Here is a 17,296-nt window from a genome sequence, read left to right on the forward strand (position 1 = left end):
TAGCGGAGCGACGATATCGAAGGCGAGATCATCGACTAACGCGTCAAGCCGCCTGCCATTCGGGGTTGTGGTGTGTGAGTTCCACCTGATGTGTTTACAATTTAGGTCGCCCGCCAGAATGACAGAGCTCCCCATGCCGAGCAGCGCCTCGATATCACTGCTTAGAACGATCTTATCCGGTGGAAGATAAACGGACGCGATAACGATCGGCGCGTGTCCCGTCAGTGAGATTCGGCACACTGATGCTTCGATATTAGCGAGCGCGGGAGGATCGAGCGGGACGCAATGCAGGGCTCTTCTATAGTAAATGACGGTACCACCACCACGAGCAGAGAGCCTGTCGTTCCTGACCATGTTATAGTTCGCGATTTTAGGGTCACGGCGCGCGGGCTTAAGTAGGGTCTCCTGCACTAAAAAGATATCAATTTGATGGTCACGCAAAAAGTCACAAACCTGATCACGTTGATTTGCGAGACCGTAAGCGTTAAAAAATCCTATCGTTACGGATAGGGGCTTTATTCTACTTATATACGCCATTGATTACCGGCGGAGTGAGGGGAGGACGTACGTATTTAATGACGCGTATACGTCGGCGTATTCTTGCACAACGGCGATAAAGTGTTGTGCACTGGAGGCAGCGCGAATGGCGTCGCCCAAAGCGTTAACGCGCTCAAAGTTGATCGACTGAAAGAAGTCGATCGCTAAAGCGAGATTGTCGGACGCGGTCGGAGGGCAAGTCGCGGGAGAGGGACGAGTTGCGGGGGCGGGACGAATCGCGGAGGAGGGAGTTGTAACCGTGTTCGTGTACGGCAGCGGTTTCGCCCAAGCCGAGACACTGGGCACCGGCGCCGGAACGAACGCTGGCTTAGCCTGCGACACAGAGGGTGCCGAGGCTTTGATGTCTGGGCCGGAAGCTCGGAGGCGGTTTTGGCGGGCGACGCGGCGATTTATTTTCGGGGCTCGGGGGCATCCCCGGTAATTTGCGGGGTGACCCTGTGTACGACACAGGACGCAGCTAGGCGGTTCCGTCGCGGTTTTTTGATCGCGAGTGCAGAGGGCCGTGGCGTGATCTCCTAAACACTTGACGCATCGGGGTCGCGCGTGACAGTTACGGGAAGAATGCCCGTATAATTGGCAGTTATGGCACTGGCTAGGTGTGCCTTTCTTGTGTGGGGTTTCGACGGCGATTCCGGAAAGGCTACAGACCGTTCGGATGTTAAATATTTGCTTACCCTCGGGGGTAGGCTGGAGGGCGACGAGAACCATGTTATATGGCTCCCTTCCGCGACCTGTGTGCATGCGGTGTACGGAGTTAACCGGTAGGCCTTGTTCGAGAAGGTCGGCCTTGACTAGCTCGGCATCCAACTCTTTAGGGATGCCACGTATGACGGCACGGAGTTCGCGCTCCTCCTGGAGCGTATACGTGTGGAAACTTATACGCTCCTTACGGAGGTAAGAAGAGAGGGCCCTATGGTCGTCGGGTGTTCGAACCTTAATTTGAATGCCGTTCGCGAGGTTACGGGCATTCGTGAAGTTGATATTGTTGGCCTTAAGGGCCAGGGAAACTCGATCCCAAGCTGCCTTCTCTTGGAGGATTACCGGGGGAGGGGTCTGGGTTTTATTTTGTGCCACCGGACGCGGCGACGGAGTGGCACGAGCTGGAGGCGCAACGGGAGTCTGAGGGCGGGGGCGCGACGCGTTCGCGGCTTTGCTAATTTTAGCGGCCGCGGGAGCTCGAGACTCCGCGGCACGCTTCTTACCCTTTTGTACCAGGGTGAATCCATCCGTCGATGAGGCGGGAGCGAGGTCGACCTCCATCTCCGAGTCAGAGTCGGAGGACGAGGAGGCGGGCGCAGGTGACCTACGAGCAGGTGTTTTGGAGGGCACGACGGAGGCTGCGGATGATCGCGCTGCTGGAACGGTGGCCACGGCGGACGACGCAGCAGTTTTACTCGCCAGTATAGGCGACGCGGGAACGGCAGGCACGACGGAGGCTGCGGTGCTCGATGCAGAAGCTTTGCACGCAGGTACAGGCGACGCAGGAGCAGCGAGCTCGGCGGAGTCCACGAGAGGGCTCGCGGTGTGATCGGCCTTGAAGGCCAGAAACTCTGAGGCGAGCTGTGGGTGGCGAAGTCGGAGGAATTCCGCGAATACAGCGTCCATGATCGCTGAGTGCCCAGGTGGGGCGGCCCCGGGTCTTGAAAACACTCGCCTTGCGGCGAGGCCCCAACTTCTCCGACCTGAGCGGTTCTATTGAACACAGGTGGCGATGCGGCACGATTACTTCAGGACAAAGAAAAAACACAACAAAACGGAAATAACAAAAAGAAACAGAACAATTAAACACTTCCAGGAAAACAGTTTGTCGGCAGATGTACCACGAACACAGAAACAACAAAAGGAAACAAAACAAATAAAAACTTCCAGAAAGAGCACTTAGTCGGCATATGTACCACGAACACAGGCCGCGCGAACAATGGCCGGGCTAACAAAAGCCGGCCGAACAAAGACCGGGCGATCGAGTGGTCGATGAGCACGTCCGCGCGTGACGGGTGCCTCTATCGGAATTCTTAAATCCCTGGCCGGTTCCAGTGGATTGCAAGTTGGCAACTGACCGTAGTGCAAGACTCGTCCCGCTGTCCCCGCGTACCCACCAATATCTTAAATGTTTTACATTTCCGATTGCTATTTAGGAAATGTATAGATTTCCTAGGAAATGTGTAATGTGTAAGTATAATATAATTTATTTCACACATTTCCGTGCGATTTTAGGAATTACATACATTTCCTAGGAATTGTATACAATGACGGATTACATACATTTCCGTTAACATGTATACATATATAGATGATAATCATCCAGATAAAGAGTAAAAAAATCTGTTCATCACAAAGAGTTTGCCAAATGCGGTATTTAAACCCACGACCAGGCGCAACAGCCAGGAGTACTAACTATTACAACACCGAGTCCGTCAGAGCGTTCAATACTGTAGTGCTCTGTGGCATTGTTATCACCATCCCCATCAGTGCTTAACAAAGACGTACAATGATAGTGAACAGATACCTACATAAAAAATATCACAAGCTTACTTTAATAAGTCATAAAATTTTGTAAATACCTTTAATAAGCATTCTTTCATAAAACTTACTAACAAATCAAATTGTTATTGGATTCTTTTCATTTTTACAAAATTCAACAAATGTGCTCGTAGTGCGAGTTTGGTAAAATAAATCAAATAATCTAACAACTGCGGAAATCGAGTTTACGTTCTACACGGTGAAAAATTAAGAACTGTGAGTGTGAGTGGATTTAAGCACCGTGCCGCCTTCATACTAGGACGCCTCTACCCGATGATATGCAGGCGAAGTAAAATGTCCCTTAGAAATAAGGTGACACTCTACAAAACTTGCATACGCCCCGTCATGACCTATGCAAGTGTAATGTTTGCTCACGCGGCCCGCACTAACTTAAAATCATTCCAAGTCATTCAATCCCGTTTTTGCAGGATAGCCGTCGGAGCTCCGTGGTTCGTCAGGAACGTCGACCTCCATGACGACCTGGACTTAGAGTCCATCAGTAAGTATCTGCAGTCAGCGTCGATGCGCCACTTCGATAAAGCGGCACGACACGAGAACTCTCTCATCGTGGTCGCCTGTAACTACATTCCCGATCCTGTGGAAAGAATGGAAAGCAGTCGACGTCGCCCCAAACACATCATTTCGGATCCTCCCCGATCCACTAACGGTGCTTTTAGGTACCTCAAGCACCGGTCATCGTTCTCGTCGAACCCAATCCGGTGGTAGATTCTGCGAAGCACCGCTCTAGCTAGGGTTTGTATTAGCAACATCGTCAGGTTTGAGCCCCGTGAGCTCACATACTGGTTAAGGTTCCGCTCATATAGCCTCTCAAGGCTATCAGCATAGGTAGGAAAAAAAAAGGTCTTAAGCTACTCGATTCGCAGGACGTTTATTCACCGAAAGCAGCAATAATATTTTTTCACGTAGGTATATGGTAGCACGTGGTGTTTTGGGATTAGACTGTCTAAATGAAATACAACGTATTTTAACAGTATTTTAATGGGAACAAGGTACTTTCAAAATTAGCCGGGTAATGTCACGTGTTGAATCCTATTTTGCACCTTTAGAATTAAAGTGGCTCAACCTAAAATTCTTATTTCTTTTTTTTATGCTTAGATACTTCGATCAACAATTGTTGATCGAAGCTTAGATAGGTGGACGCGCTCACAGTCCACCTGGTGTTAAGTGGTTACTGGAGTCCATAGACATCTACAACGTAAATGCGCGAACCACCATGAGATATAAGTTCTAAGGTCTCAAGTATAGTTACAACGGCTGCTTCACCCTTCAAACCGAAACGCATTACTGCTTCACGGCAGAAATAGGCAGGGTGGTGGTACATACCCGCGCGGACTCTCAAGAGGTCCTACATCCAGTAAACTGGTCAACTTCAATAATGTAATACAAGAATTGTATTTTTTTAGTTTTTCGGCATAAGCACTTTAAGGCTTGCATTTTATTTGAAAAAGACAGAACTTTGTCCTTTTCTAGAATAAAAGAGACTTTAATTTTATAAGCTGATATTTAAATCATCAGCAGATCATTTAAATTATTTTTATTGAACTTATAAAACTAATTTAATTTACAATATGTAACTATATTAATCCGTACTTGTCAAAATCCTTATAAATTGTCAATATTCTTAATAAAATTCCTAATAATAATGTACAAGTGCAAATGTTAGCTGCTTGCCAGAGATGATCGTTGTTTCCTTGTAGGCTGCCTGTAATAATCTAAATCTGTGTGAAAGACAATAAATGATTTTATTATTACCTACTAATGGTACATTCCCGATCCTGCGGACAGAATGGAAAGCAGTCGACGTCGCCCAAAACACGTCATCTCGGATCCTCCCGATCCACTAACGGTGCTTTTAGGTACTTCAAGCACCGGTCACCGTTCTCGTCGAACCCGTCGCTTGCGACGAAGGGCTCGACGAGTAAATTAACTCTCAGACACAGCCCACTGAGTTTCTCGCCGGATCTTCTCAGTGGGTCGCGTTTCCGATCCGGTGGTAGATTCTGCGAAGCACGACTCTTGCTAGGGTTCGTGTTAGCAACATCGTCAGGTTTGAGCCCCGTGAGCTCACCTACTAAAGTTAGGGTTACGCTGAAATAGCCGCTAGGGCTATCAGCTTAGGTAGAAAAAAAAAAAAAAAAAAAAAAAAAAACTAATGGTAGTCCAGTGGTCGAAATTCGACCATAATTTATTTAAATTTTATGTTTGAACATTATTATAGTTCTATTGTCACCTTTCTATTATCATCATTTCTATAATAATCATTGCTCTATAATTACAGGTGTCGCCAAGGCTACACTATAGACAAATAATATTAAAGGCAAAAAATATTAATCTATTCTCAATTTGACCACAGATTGATAAATCAATAAACAAAAAAAGTATAAATGCATTTGTGTGTGTGTGTCAAATACATGGTTGTTAAAACTACACTTTTTAACCCAAAAATTTATTAAAAGAAAAAACAGCGTGCGAACAATTTTGCTTAATTACTAACTTCAAATCTGATTGATTTTTCTTAATTTCTATCTATCCTCCTTTTACGGTTATTAATAAAAAGAGTTGTTAGTCCATATTACTAGTTGAATTAATGTAACCAGATTTGAAGATTTTTACATTAAACATGCCGCGGCCCAAGGACTATATGGGTCCTTTAACCGTGGAAGATACAAACATCTGAACTTTAACTTAAATAGAGTGAGAATCTACAAAACAAAACTATAAACTATAACTTAACTAAGGCTCTGAAGCAGCTAGAGGCAGAGGGCACAGTTTAGTAACTGGTCTCTTAAATACACGATCCTTAAATTGTAAGGAGACTACACGCGTTACACCGTCTGCTCCCGGGTGCTTCGCCACGATTCGTCCCAAAAGCCATTTACCTGGAGGTAAACGATCATCTTTCACTAAGACAACCGTACCAACATTTATGTCGGGGTGATTCTGGGACCATTTGTATCGATGTTGCAACATAGTAAGATACTCAGATTGCCAGCGTCGCCACAGACTTTGTACCATACGTTGCACCTTTTGCCATCGGTTTAAATAGTCAGGTCGAGTATCCACGAAACTTTCTTCAGGGATAGTAACCGGTGCTTCGCCGATCAAAAAATGACCAGGAGTCAACGGGAGTTCATCAACGGCAGAACTAATCAACGTAAGAGGCCGAGAGTTGACACAAGCCTCGACCTGTGTGGTCAGAGTGCAAAACTCTTCGAATTTTAAGCAGGACTCGCCTACGACACGTTTCAGATGTCCTTTTACGGACTTAACTCCTGCCTCCCACAATCCTCCAAAGTGAGGGGCACCAGGGGGAATGAAATGCCATGTTGTGCTGTCGTTAGCTAACAGTTGGGCGATTTCGTTATTACGTTGGAAACAGAGTTTTGAGTAATTGTAGTAAAGTTTATTTTTGCATGTGTACTTTTTTGTCATTAAGAAGAATGCTTGAACGCGCTGCGTGTGAAATAAAAAGAGGAGCCGACCGGCTCCGATGCGCTCTTTTTATTTGTTTACCTCGCTCATCCGCTTTCAGACTACCAATAATAAATCTTTGGAACAGTAACTCGCCTTAAATTGCACTTTACGGCCTGGCTACGGGGATCGGCGCGGCGGTGCGAACGACGAAGCGGTAGATGAGGCGACCATTCGCGCAGCACCGTTTGCAGGCCACGGGTACTCACGTTCGCCGCCGCGACTAGTAAGGAAGTCCGACAGCGAAATGTCTATATCGAAATTATCTTGATATTACTTACAAATTAATAGTTTTTTGTTTCACGACCTATTATTTGGAAAATATTGTAAAGTACATGAATTGAATAAGAATCGGAGTATAGATGGAGAATTCCACAAGAAGTACGAGAAATACTTTGGGTGGCTAGACTTCCAAATAGCTGGTCTAACTAGTATTTTAGCTATAATTTAATTTTTTTAGGGCTTAGATTGTTGGACCAGCTTATAGCCCACCTTGTGTTAAGTGGTTACTGGAGCCCATAGACATCCACAACGTAGATGCGCCACTCACCTTGAGATATAAGTTCTAAGGTCTCAAGTATAGTTACAACGGCTGCCCCACCCTTCAAACCGAAACGCATTACTGCTTCACAGCAGAAACAGGCAGGGTGGTGGTACCGACCCGCGCAGACTCACAAGAGGTCCTACCACGAGTAATTACGCAAATTATAATTTTACGGGTTTGATTTTTATTACACGATGTTATTCCTTCACCGTGGAAATCAATCGAAATCCATCGTAAACATTTGTTGAGTACGTATTTCATTAGAAAAATTAGTACCCGCCTGAGATTCGAACACCGGTGCATCGCTCAACACGAATGCACCGGGCGTCTTACCTGTTAGGCCACGACGACTTCTAAACTTTCATTCTTCCATTCTTTTAAAAAAGTTTAAAGTTGGAGCACTTTTCACTGCATCCGGCAGAGCATTCCACAATCGAATCGCCTGGACGGTGAAAACATTATCGAAGAATGATGATAAATGCGCCGGCATTTTCAGTCTCAGGAAATCTGATGATCTCAGGGAAAAATTATGCGTATCACCTAGGAACTCGAAACGATCTTTGAGATATGTGGGGGTATAGGGGTTAAAGAGAGTACCTACAGTATAGTAATGAAAGGACATGAGTATTGCCGCGAAGGTGAATTGGTAACCATTTGAGTTTAGTGCGAAATTCAGATACATGATCATATTTCCGTAACCCAAATATAAATCTTATACAGAAATTTTGTAACCGCTCAAGTTTATTGTTTTGATAGACAAAATAATTTAATAAACTAATAGATTTGTCGACGGACCAATAATAGTTGCATTGTACCAATATGTATATATTTGATAGGAGGTTGACGGAGCGGGCTGCGTGCGTGCGTTACTGAGCGGAGGGCGCGCGGGCGAGGCGGGGGCGGCGTGGTGCGCGCTGGCACGAGCCTCGCTGGCCACACTGCAGCCGCGCGGACCGCCCGCTATGGCGCACCTCTCGCTAGCTGATTTATTACTCGCAGAGCTCGCCGACCATCAACAACCATACGCCAAACAGTTTTCTACTCCACGTCCTTACAGATCCATCAGATCCAATAACCTTTGCATTAGACGCCTTCAGCTCTAACACTAGGAGCAAGCTTAGGGACCCCGGTAACCGTACTCGTCGAACTCTACAAAGAGATCGACGTGCAACCTAACACATGCATCAGCCCGCTGAGTTTCTAGTCGGATCTTCTCAGCGGGTCGCGATTCCGATCCGGTAGTAGATTCATTCGCGAAGCAGTTCCTCTTGAGTTGTTAGGTCTCCTTCGAAGGCGCTCGGGCAGCTGTTAGCAAATCCCACTCCTCCTGCCTTTGCTCGCCCACCGGTCCTGGTGAAACTGGAAAGGCCTCCCGGCCACCAGTAATTCTTCAATCATAAAAAAAAAAGTTTTGTACCCTGCTAAGAAATTTATAAACGGGCAATATTATTTCACTAAATCGATTAACGAATTTACGGCTTGATGGTGTGAATTCGCAATATTTAACAGTGGAATGGCGACATTTCGATACTCACCTTTAGACATGAGTTTAAAGTCTCAAATGTTTTGTAGAACAGCCGTACCATTCATGAAACTGGAACACATGACTGTTTCGCAACAGAAATAGGTAGGACGGTGCTACATTTTTGGGAATTTAAATGTGTATTTTAATAATTGTACTATTCTAAGTCTAAATTGTGTTATTATTTGTTGGTTCATTAAACCAATCTTTATTATTTTATATTACACAATAATTCATGCTTTTCTAATTAATAGGTACACGACGAGATAGAGTCGCTGGTAAAGGAATATTTAGTTATTATTCGCACATCTGAAGATATGAAATTAGTGTAAACCTATTAATCTATAAAATAAACGGATTTTGTATTTGTTGAACTAAAATAATTTTGCTGCAAAATTAATAATTATACCTGATTTTAATTATATATAGTATAATTATTATACCATAATATTTCTTGAACGTCTTATATTGAATTTTCTTACATCTATGTAATTTAAATAAAAAAGAATATTTTAAACAAAGCTTTATTAACGAAACTTCTGTGACTGACCAAAACCATTCTTTATTCTTACACACTAACTACTTACTACTAATATTGAATCACAGTTTAATTAATGAAGAGTAGCTTTGAAATTAATTAGAAAACATACTAAATGTACTAATTTTCCTTAGTGTCAAAAATAATATAATATTAACTAAGTAGTTAAATATAAGTAAACAACGTCGACAAAATTAGTTCAAAAACAAAAATGTGGCACTCGGGGACTGCCGCGGTAAAGCTATTGCAAAGCATTTTTTATCAACTTATGCAATTACAATTAGATAATAATAATTTAATATTAAAACAATAATAAAAATAAGACCACGCTATATTTATAAACATTAACAAAAGCAAAACATTAACTGTCCCCTTCACACTCATAAGCTAGACCGCGTGAGAGAGAGATTGGCAGACTTTTCATGATGCTCTTGCAGTGCGACGTCACGCCGCGCGCTTATTCACAAACACTACACCAGCGCATCGTGTGAATGTGATGAACGCGAGCTACATAGTAGGCGTAGGGGGGGTGTCAGATTATTTTCGTTACGGAATTTCTTGATTCAGTCGCCGCGCTCAAGGCCCGCGATAGAAGCTATGCAATAGCTTAACAAGAGAATTTGATTTAAACTAACAATTATCAAAAATGAAATATAGTATAAAGGTGACAGTTACGTCATGGAAATAAAAAATTTTGATAAGTTAATTTTAAACAATATAGTACTATAATTATTAACTCAACAATAAATGTAGATGTAATAATGACTAGATGTAGAGGATGTCTAATTTTTGGTTTACTTTCACTTTCAAGTGTACCAGTTTACTGTTGCTTTTGAAGCAAGACAAACCAATGTCTCACCTATGTGGTTAAGGTCATTCATGGACAGAAAGTGGGTTAACGGTCAGTCAATCCGCTGCCTACTACGCTAGGCTGATTTCCAACCTTATTCTAAAAATATAATTCGTACTTCTAAAAGATTAATTTTTTGGTGAAGAATAACTGTCTATTATACTATTATATTATTATACTGTTCACGTACTGGCAAGCGCAGTGTGGGACGGCCACCTACTAGATGGACCGACGACCTAGTAAAAAGCGCTGGGTCTCGTTGGATGCAGGTGACAATGGACCGGTCGCACTGGAAATCTATTGGAGAGGCCTATGTTCAGCAGTGGACGGCGATAGGCTGAAATGATGATGATGATGATGAACTGTCTATTGTATGTTTGTTGTTGATAAACAAATAAATGAATTGCTAAAGGATGGTGTAATTAAACCAAGTAATTCAGACTTTGCAAGTCCAATAATACTGACAAAAAAGAAGAAAAAAGGTAACGACTGTGTGTCGACTATCGAACACTGAACAAAAAGATAATCAAAGAGAGATTTCTGCTTCCACTTATAGAAGAACAGATAGAAAGGTTGAAAGACGTTACAATGTTTACAGCATTGGACATGAAAATTTGTTTTTTTCATGTGAATGTTTGCAAGGACAGCCAGAGAAGTATACATCATTTGTGACTCGTCGTTCCCAATTAGATAAAAAAAAATGCCTGTTGGTTTCTCCGTTGGACCTTCTGGTGTTCCAGAGATTTGTGAATGATGTATTTCTGGACCTGATCTTGGATGGTGTGGTATTGACCTATTTAGATGACCTGATTGTGCCTTTTAAATTTCCCAAAGTTATTAAGAAAAAGTTTTATACGAAGCTGAAGAATATGGACTAACATGAAATTGGAGTAAATGTCAATTTATGCAGAAGAAAATTAACTATTTGGGCTATATCATTGAGGATGGTATAATCAGTGCATCAAACGAAAAAGTGACTACTGTTGCTCGTTTTCCAACCCCACACAATATTAAGACTCTACAATAATTTCTTGAACTTACAGCATATTTCAGAAATTTTATTAAAAAAAATTCTCTTATAGCAAGGCCATTAACCAACTTTTTGAGAAAATTATTGTTTTCAGCTCCGACCAAGAATGTAAAAAGGCAGTTGAGACGCTCAGAGCTATTAGGCACCAATCACCAGTTTTGTGGATCTACAATCAAGACTTGAAAACCGGACTCTAACTTGATGAAAGTGCTGACGGCTATGAAGCTGTATTATTCGTTACAAATACTCCTGAAAGATAATAAGATGCATTCAGTTTACTACATGAGTGGGAAGACTTCACCTGTAGAAAAGAAGTATCATAGATACTATTTAGAAATTTTAGCTATTGTTGAAGCTGTCAAGAAATTCAGAGTTTATCTGCTTAGAAATCGTTTCAAAATCATCACTAACTGCTCTGCCCTGATAACGACTTTAAAGAAAAAAGACTTAAGAGTAGCACGCTGGGCTCTGTTGCCGGAAGAGAATAATTACACTATAGAACACGGACCTGGAACAAGGATGAAACATGCTGACGCTCTCAGTGGACGACCCGTTGAAAACATCTTTATACTTACCGCCACAACGGGAGATTCGTATCCGCGCCGCCCACCTCGCCTTCTTCGCTGAGGGAAGAGGGATTCCACTCACTTTCGCGCTCCACAGAAGTAGATTAGTGACAGAAGTACTACCATGACTACTGGCCAATATGGATGAAATGGACAGGTTGAGAGAGTCCATCAGATAATAATTGATGTTCTAAGTAAATTATCAGCAGATGATTCTCCTAACTGGTACAAGCACGTCAATAATATGCAGAGATGCTTAAATGGTTCATTTCAAAGAAGCATAATGATGTCACCTTTTGAATTATTAATAGGTGTCAAAATTTGTAATAAAAATTAAGCTATCTACAATTTAATTAATGAAGAGAATCTTAAATTTTCCTGTGATGGACGACCAGACTTGAAGAAGAAAGCAAGAGAGAACATACAGAAGACAAGAAAACTCGAGAGAATATGAAGTATGCAATCTTGTTGCTATCAAGAGGACCCAATTTGTTCAGGGCTACAAGCTGCTTCTCATTACTTAGGACTAGAGTCCTAGTAATAGAGTCGTGAAGAAGAAGAGGAATGACCGTTATGATCTCCAGAGGATTGGTCAAGGTGAAGGAGCCCATCCCACCTGTAGCTCCACTTATATGATGAAACCTTGGGTTGCTGATGCTATCGACTACGAGTCATCTGGGACAGACGACTGACCAGGACGGCCTTGTGGGAATAATTAGGTGTACCTAACTATTGGTAACACTGACCTGACTGACAGACGGCGCATAAAGTACAGACAGATTTATTACGAAAAAGAAAGATGTAATTTTTTTTGTAAGTTGATGATTAAATAAAATTTAACAAATTAGGTAATTGCATTGTGCACCACGATCCCATATCATTTTATTCACTTTTGATATTTACTTGTATAATTCATAAAACCTAGTTTACTCTGGTTTTGGTTTGTTGAAAAGGAGTTCATATATGTGTGTTAAGTCTTTTGTACATAACACCTAAATTGTTACTTCTCTAACATGTTCAATAAATAATATAACTAAACTATTGCTAATGCTAAAACTGGCACAGAATGCATGATTGTCGTATGATTAGATTGTTGTTGGAATGACATCAGATACATACATGTAAGATTTTGAAAAGTAATAACTATTGCATATACGTCTCGTTTTTATTAGTCCTACATAGTTAACGTCTACTTCAAATAATAATATCCTTATTATCCATACCTAAATTACCACAACCATTATTTAATTTTCCTGCCCCTTCCCCAAATTTTTTTATAAAAAATGGTAAATTTTTAATATTAAATTAATGGTTAGATATTCTTTATAAATAGAATAAAACTGGTCGTGTGAAAAACAGAAACTACACTCTGCTATATTTGACATTGAAAATAAGACATGCCATTATTAAACTTAGCACATTTATACTAATTATACAAGGTCGTGTAAATTACAACATTCAGTTTCGGTAATAAGTTCCTTATTTACCAATGCTTGATGTTCGCTATGTGCTATTTCTTATTTCTTTCTTTTATTGGATTATTATTTAGACTTATTAAATGAGAAACAGGATGTTAAATTTTTCTAATCTGTAACTCTGAGAAACTTAATTTTTATATAGTCAGTGAATTTTTTTCATCCTAACTCTCATAATAGTTAAAACTAAAATAACAAGTTTTTCATATACAATAAACATCAAAGCAGCAGTCATGACTGTTTGCAAAAGCTTGGCTTCCAGTCCACGGAACATTGAAAAGGGTTTTGACTTAATATCTTTCACCATTGTTTTCAAATTTGTACCAGCACGAAGTCTAGATTGAATTACTTGCAAGGGGTAGGTTAGAGTTGTGGCTACAGCTTTTGCTGTAGCCCCAATCAAAAATGAAGTATATGTATGAAATGAGCCTTGGGACATAAATTTTCGTTTTAGAGATTCATACACCATAAACTGAATAGCTGGATTTGAAACCAGAAGTAGTGAAGGAACAGTTCCAGACCAGAGGCCTTTTGCGCCTTCCGTTCTTGCCAGTTCAAGGAGACCTTCAAATAAATTTTTGTAATTGTTTTTTTCTAACTTTATTCTTGTATTTACAACCCATAGCGGTGATGTTAAAATAACATTGATACTTCCAGCAATTAAACCAAAAAGTAGATCGCGCAATGCTGATGTTGGCTGGGAATATAGTTTTCGTAATGCATGGAATGAATAAAAGTAAACAAAGTTGGATACTGAGAGTGACTGTAAAACTGGTGATAGCCCTCTGTAAAGAGACTCAATACCTTCTTCATTGGCTAGTTTTATTAATAATTCCAGTGTCGATCCTTGCAACTTCTTCGAATCTTCAACTGAAATTAATGTTATGAAATATATAATTTTTTTGATCGTGACTAACATTAGTGGGAATAATTGACATGGTTGTAAATAATATTAGGCTGATTATGTTGACAGATTTTTTTCATGTCTTTCATTATGCATTATGAGTACTTAATTAATAAGATTAGCTCTACAGTGAAAATATGTCACTACTTGCACAAGTTTTATTTACATACCTTGAATCCGTGACCTGAGTGTATCCAAAGGATAAAATATTGTCATGCCCACGACGCTGCCCTAGAATATTTAATTTTTTAATGTTATACAAAGTATCTGTATTTAAAAATGTTAACAATATATTGTGTATACATACAGTAGCGCCAGCTATAGCGTGGACCAAAGTCTCATAACTTAACAATGATGTCATGTTTGTTACAATTAAATGCGATTTTTTTTTTTGAAAACTTTATTCAGACACTGCCGCTAACAACTGCTCTTGCTTGAAATAAAATGGTAACCAGGTACTACTAAAATTGCAGTACTTTGGCCTTTGGTTCTTGGCCAGTGCTGCCAGGTCGGACTGAAAAAAATACAGTGTTTCGCGTGTAAAATTACAGTAGATCGGTAGGAAAATACAGTAATCAGAAAACTTATTACAGTGTTTTTACAGTGAAAAAAACATACTTTTATTAGAATTTTTTTTTAGAAATTTCTTGTAAGTTCTCTTTTTTTCGGAGTGGAGGGTCCTTCATCGTCGCTTTCACGAGCCGACATTTGTAAATGCCTATTTAAAAAGTAATACTAATTATAATACAATTAATCCGAACAACGTAGCCACTATTTCAAATGAAAATGAACACTTCATTGTAAGGTTATAAACTTATATACCTACTGTTATCCGCAACATTACAAGGGTACGTTACAGTAAAGAAAGAATATGCAAAATATAAACATCTTAATTTTGTGAAATAATAGTTGTCTTTAATCAATTTCTCGTTCTGAGGGAGTTCCCCAGCCCAAAAGGTAATTAATGCTTACCTGAAGTAGAACACAGTGCGGTTCGTTTCACGTAATGAATGGTGAATTTACTTTTTTTTGGTGGTTAATATTAAAACTAACTACGTTTTTCATTGTTCACTGTATACTGTGGCCGTTTTCCAATTACAGCACAAGAGCGCACTATACGGCATAATGCTCAACTAAGCTTCAGCATAATTCGGCATTGTGCGTCACTGAGTCGCATTATGCTCTGTAATTAACCATCACATAATGGTAGTTTTCCAATTATGCTCTGTAATTAACCATTACTTAATGGTAGTTTTCCAATTACAGAGCATAATGCGACTCAGTGAGGCACAATGCCGAATTATGCTGAAACTTAGCTGAGCATTATGCCGCATAATGCGCTCTTGTGCTGTAATTGGAAAACGGCCATTATAGCTGGAATGGACAGTGTATAGCAATAAAAAGGAAAATTACAGTAAGTGTACTGTAATTACAGTGCACCTGGCATCACTGCTCTTGGCATTTGGCAATGTATACTTTTTTTAATGGATTTTATGTCCTGGTAACTAAAACCTTTAGGTCAAGTATTATTTTAATTTATATTTTTATTTTTATGAAATATGCTAGTATGACGTGAAATGGAGTGAAATGAAGATGATTAATTTGAGACATTATCAACTGAGATGAAATGAGATAAGATGATATGGGATGAAATATAATCTCAGTAAAATGGTGGTTATTTACTGAGACTTTTCAGTGGGCTTTTGGGAGGATCCCGAGAAGCTATCTCCAGCAGTTTTGTTTCATTTTCCCACATTTGTGCACTTTCACAGATATTAAACACTTAATAAACCACCGTTATTACACATTTAAACCCGAAGAAACATGTCCTATCCATCGCTCAGATTTTTTACATTCTTCTTTCTTTGTACAGTCCATAATATTATGGAATTCGCTTCCCAAAGAAATCAGGATGATCAGCAATCGCTTTACTTTTAAACTCAAAGTTCGCGAATACATCCACAAAAAACTGGAAGAATCATCACCAAACTAATTCATTTCATTTTTCAATTATTATTATTATATTATATATATATTTACTTTTAGCCATTCTTAACTATAATACTAAATTTTGTATTTTCATGTGTATTTATATATTATTACTTTACATGTATATTATATTGTGTGTAGTTATGTGTATGTATGTATTTTACTATTTTATACATAGGTATATTAAATTGTAGTATGTGTATTCTATAATACTGAGATGTTATTTTAAGGAAGATTTTTGTTTTGAGCTTGTTCTTTTTTTTTTGTTTTGTTGTTTGTTATTCTTTTGTCAATGCACCTACCATGCATTATCTCTGCACCACCCTATGGTCGACTGGAAGAGAATGCCCATGGCATTAAGTCCGCCTGTGTACAAGTTTTGTTTCGTGCATAAAGTATAAATAAATAAATAAATAAATAGACAAAATAAAACAAATCATACAACTTCACTCCTCGCGTTCCCGCCAAAAATTAAGAGTATGTAACACTAGGCTTACCAAAAAGTCCGGCAATGTATACTACAGACTACTTGGTATAGATATTACACTTAATATTACTTAGAGTTCAGCTTAAAAATATTATCTTAATTAACACAAGCTCGAGTTTAGTTCGAACGGACCACGAATCTGGTTCGCAATTGAACCAAATCTTACCGTCTGTAGAGTAGTCCTGCGCCCATAATTATTATTAACTGAGTCCGCCAGTCCGCTAGTTTGCACATCGGATATGGTTTGGATGGTTAGTTAGGCCGAACAAATTACGACTATTTGGAACGCCAAAAAGGACAATCATGCAAACGCTCATTTTACACCAGGGAGAAAATCGTTGCCAAACTAACTATACAACGATTTTCGATGTTTGTGGGATACATCTCACAAGTAGTATAGCAGCTGAGATGCTCAAAAATAAACATTTACAATGCTTACAAAAGGTTACTAAAAATTTGAAAAGAACGTGACAATTTAAAGAAATTAAAAAATATGAGAGCGGCGTACAGATGTGAAAGAAAAAAATATTGATAGAGTAATAGTGATGACATATTTAAACTAAATCCCAATTCTCGAAGTCGTATTTTCGCAGAAGCAGCCTGTCATAACAGCATCATATCATAATGTCGCATTCACTTCGTCGACCACAAAATTATTTTAAGCAGACAGACCCGATATCCTTACTAGGATAATCAGAATTAGGGTTTTTTTTGTTGGGACTATTAGTCTAGTACCCAGTTTTAACAGATCTTCCACAAAATTAGCAAAGCCTAATTCAACTACTGTACAAATTAATAGTTTATTAATGACATGTTGATTT

General features: G+C 39.9%; 1 protein-coding gene across 7 annotated transcripts; it reads right to left on the reverse strand.

The window, feature by feature from the left end:
* Window positions 1–9,146: 9,146 nt before the first annotated feature.
* Window positions 9,147–15,410, reverse strand: LOC101737458 (peroxisomal membrane protein PMP34). 7 transcript variants are annotated; one of them, XM_012694974.4, is made up of 5 exons: window positions 14,972–15,410; window positions 14,618–14,717; window positions 14,307–14,513; window positions 14,170–14,230; window positions 9,147–13,965 (listed from the first exon to the last, which is right to left on the reverse strand). In XM_012694974.4, exons 3-5 carry the CDS (start codon window positions 14,358–14,360, stop codon window positions 13,241–13,243), a joined length of 840 nt encoding a protein of 279 aa, XP_012550428.1. In that variant the 5' UTR covers window positions 14,361–14,513; window positions 14,618–14,717; window positions 14,972–15,410; the 3' UTR covers window positions 9,147–13,240. The 7 variants fall into 7 exon arrangements, with proteins under 7 accessions (XP_012550428.1, XP_062527132.1, XP_012550431.1 ...); XM_062671148.1 differs by lacking the exon at window positions 14,618–14,717 and having other exon boundaries at window positions 9,147–10,361; window positions 13,900–13,965; window positions 14,972–15,219; XM_012694977.4 differs by having other exon boundaries at window positions 14,822–14,980.
* Between the last annotated feature and the right edge of the window lie 1,886 nt (window positions 15,411–17,296).

Source organism: Bombyx mori, chromosome 11 (genome assembly GCF_030269925.1).
Source record: "Bombyx mori chromosome 11, ASM3026992v2".
Classification (NCBI taxonomy): Eukaryota; Metazoa; Arthropoda; class Insecta; order Lepidoptera; family Bombycidae; genus Bombyx; species Bombyx mori.